A 2,111-nucleotide genomic window follows, 5' to 3' on the forward strand; every position below is an offset into this window, starting at 1 on the left:
TAGAAAAAATACATTTATTAATTTAAACAGTTTTATTATATTGGTAAATCAAGTTTCAATGTACTATAGCACTGTTTATTCTTTACAGACTTACATATATATGTAATTAATAAGAGAAAGATAAATCTCATTACAGTATTCATCTCATTAAGCTAGTATATATAAATAAAAATCAATTATACATAACTGTACATACCTGAGAGGGAGGCTCACTGGTTGCTGTAGGCGTTGTAGGCCAACTGTTGGGCATCCAGATCCTTGTCAGCTTGGTCTACCAGGAGAGTGCGGGCAGCAGCCGCGTACTGGTTATAGTCTTGCCAGGGTGCAGCATGGAGAGCAGCGGGTGCCGGGGCGTCAGAGGCGATCTTCTTGAACAGCTGGAACATGGCCAAGCTGATGGAGATGAGGAAAGAGAAGAAACTGAGCTGGAGGGCGTTCCAGGCCTTCAGTCCCAGGACACCGATGGCCAGAGGGATCAGAGTCATGGCCTTCAGGAGAACGAAAACGAGGATGGGGACGAGGATCTTCTTCAGCTTGTTCTTGCGGCCTGCAACCGAAAATTCAGAGATCTTAGTTTCTGAGGACAGATACTTGACAAGGAGTATAGTGACATGTTTAATACACATTTAAGGTCAAAATCTGTCTTGTGCTTTTGAGAGGCAACAAATACAATAGAATTTATATATTTTTATAGATAAAACCATTTTTTGGGCTGTACTTACGCCTGCGGCTCTTTCCCTCGACCTGGGCGTCACTCTCGGCCTCTGATCGCAGAGCTACGGAGATCTCGTTGTTATCGATGTTGCGGGCGGAGATAGCTAGGGTCTGTTCCCCTAGGGCTCGGGGAAGTCGTACAACCATGTCGTGGCTCTGGACGTAGTTTTCCAAGGTGTCCAGGAACCCACGGCCCTCCTCGGCCTGCTCTTCAGGTTTTACGGCATCGGCAGCCTCATTCTTTACCACGGACACCGCGTCAGTTACCTGCACAAGTTTTAATATATTTATTTGACAGTTATTTTTTACAGTTATTTCTTATTATAGTAATCACAAACTCCTTAAAATCATGATTGATACTTTTAGATGTGCTGAAATTATTGAACTATTTATACTATTAATGGACATTATTTAAAAAAAACTAACAATAAAATAGTTTTCAGATAGTGTTATACGAATTTATCGGTAAATAAATTAACTCAGCAATGTACAAGTATTAGAGGTTTTTGTTTATTTCAAAAAGTATCGTTAAAATTTATGAATTGATCTCTTAAGAAAATAAATTTGAAAAGTGTTTTACTTGGAGTAGATGTGCATCATTTAATAATTTAAAAAGGTATGATTTATTTTTTAAGTAATTAGGATGTTTGAAAAGCCAGTAACCCTGGTTGAGCTATTACCTGGAAGGAATCCTTGACGAGAGCCTGGTCGATGAGGTGGAGAACCTTGTACTTGATGCAGGATATTCCGTCGTTTTTCTCGTTACAAGCGGCTTCCAGATCCTTGACAACTGCATCCATGGCGGTGCCTCGCCAGAGACTGGTGTCCTTGGTGTCCTGGATGGCAGGGAGGGCTAGGGCCGCCCCAGCCAGTAGAAACACGAGCCCTAAGGAAGTGTGCATGTCTGTGTGTGAAGGACGGTGAGTGGCGAGGGACTGATGCTCTAGGACCCCCCCGTCGGCGCTTATATCCAGCACCTCGTGGCGTACAAGGAGCGCGCCTGGTCAGAATATCAAGAGGAGAAATTAGCCACATAGTCCATTCATACGAGCAGTGTCACTTTCATGGCACTTAGTGTATTAGTGTAAATTCATTGATAGATATATTTATCAATACTCATATTTTGTTTGGTTTATTTTAGGCAGGTGTATAAAAGGACAAGGTAGAAATAGGGTTTTTACAATTAATTTTGCAACACTGAGAAAGAAACTCAAACACAATCTAATACCTTTTTTAATACTACACCAATATTGGGTGTTAAAAACGCATGGAACCATTTTATGCATTTGAAATGAAGATAGGGGCACATACATAAATGAGGTTTACTACATAGTTTTACAAGGTTGACCCAGTCCTTGGTGTGAATTATTTTCAACATAAAGAGGAGGGTCCATGAA

At 41.0% G+C, this 2,111-nt stretch overlaps 1 protein-coding gene across 1 annotated transcript; it reads right to left on the reverse strand.

The window, feature by feature from the left end:
- Window positions 1-202: 202 nt before the first annotated feature.
- LOC124361420 lies at window positions 203-1,635 on the reverse strand. Its single transcript, XM_046815470.1, has 3 exons — window positions 1,395-1,635; window positions 723-981; window positions 203-547 (listed from the first exon to the last, which is right to left on the reverse strand). The coding sequence occupies exons 1-3, from the start codon at window positions 1,614-1,616 to the stop codon at window positions 210-212; spliced, it is 819 nt and encodes a 272-aa protein (XP_046671426.1). The 5' UTR covers window positions 1,617-1,635; the 3' UTR covers window positions 203-209.
- Between the last annotated feature and the right edge of the window lie 476 nt (window positions 1,636-2,111).

The sequence above is a fragment of the Homalodisca vitripennis genome, chromosome 4 (genome assembly GCF_021130785.1).
Source record: "Homalodisca vitripennis isolate AUS2020 chromosome 4, UT_GWSS_2.1, whole genome shotgun sequence".
NCBI lineage: Eukaryota > Metazoa > Arthropoda > Insecta > Hemiptera > Cicadellidae > Homalodisca > Homalodisca vitripennis.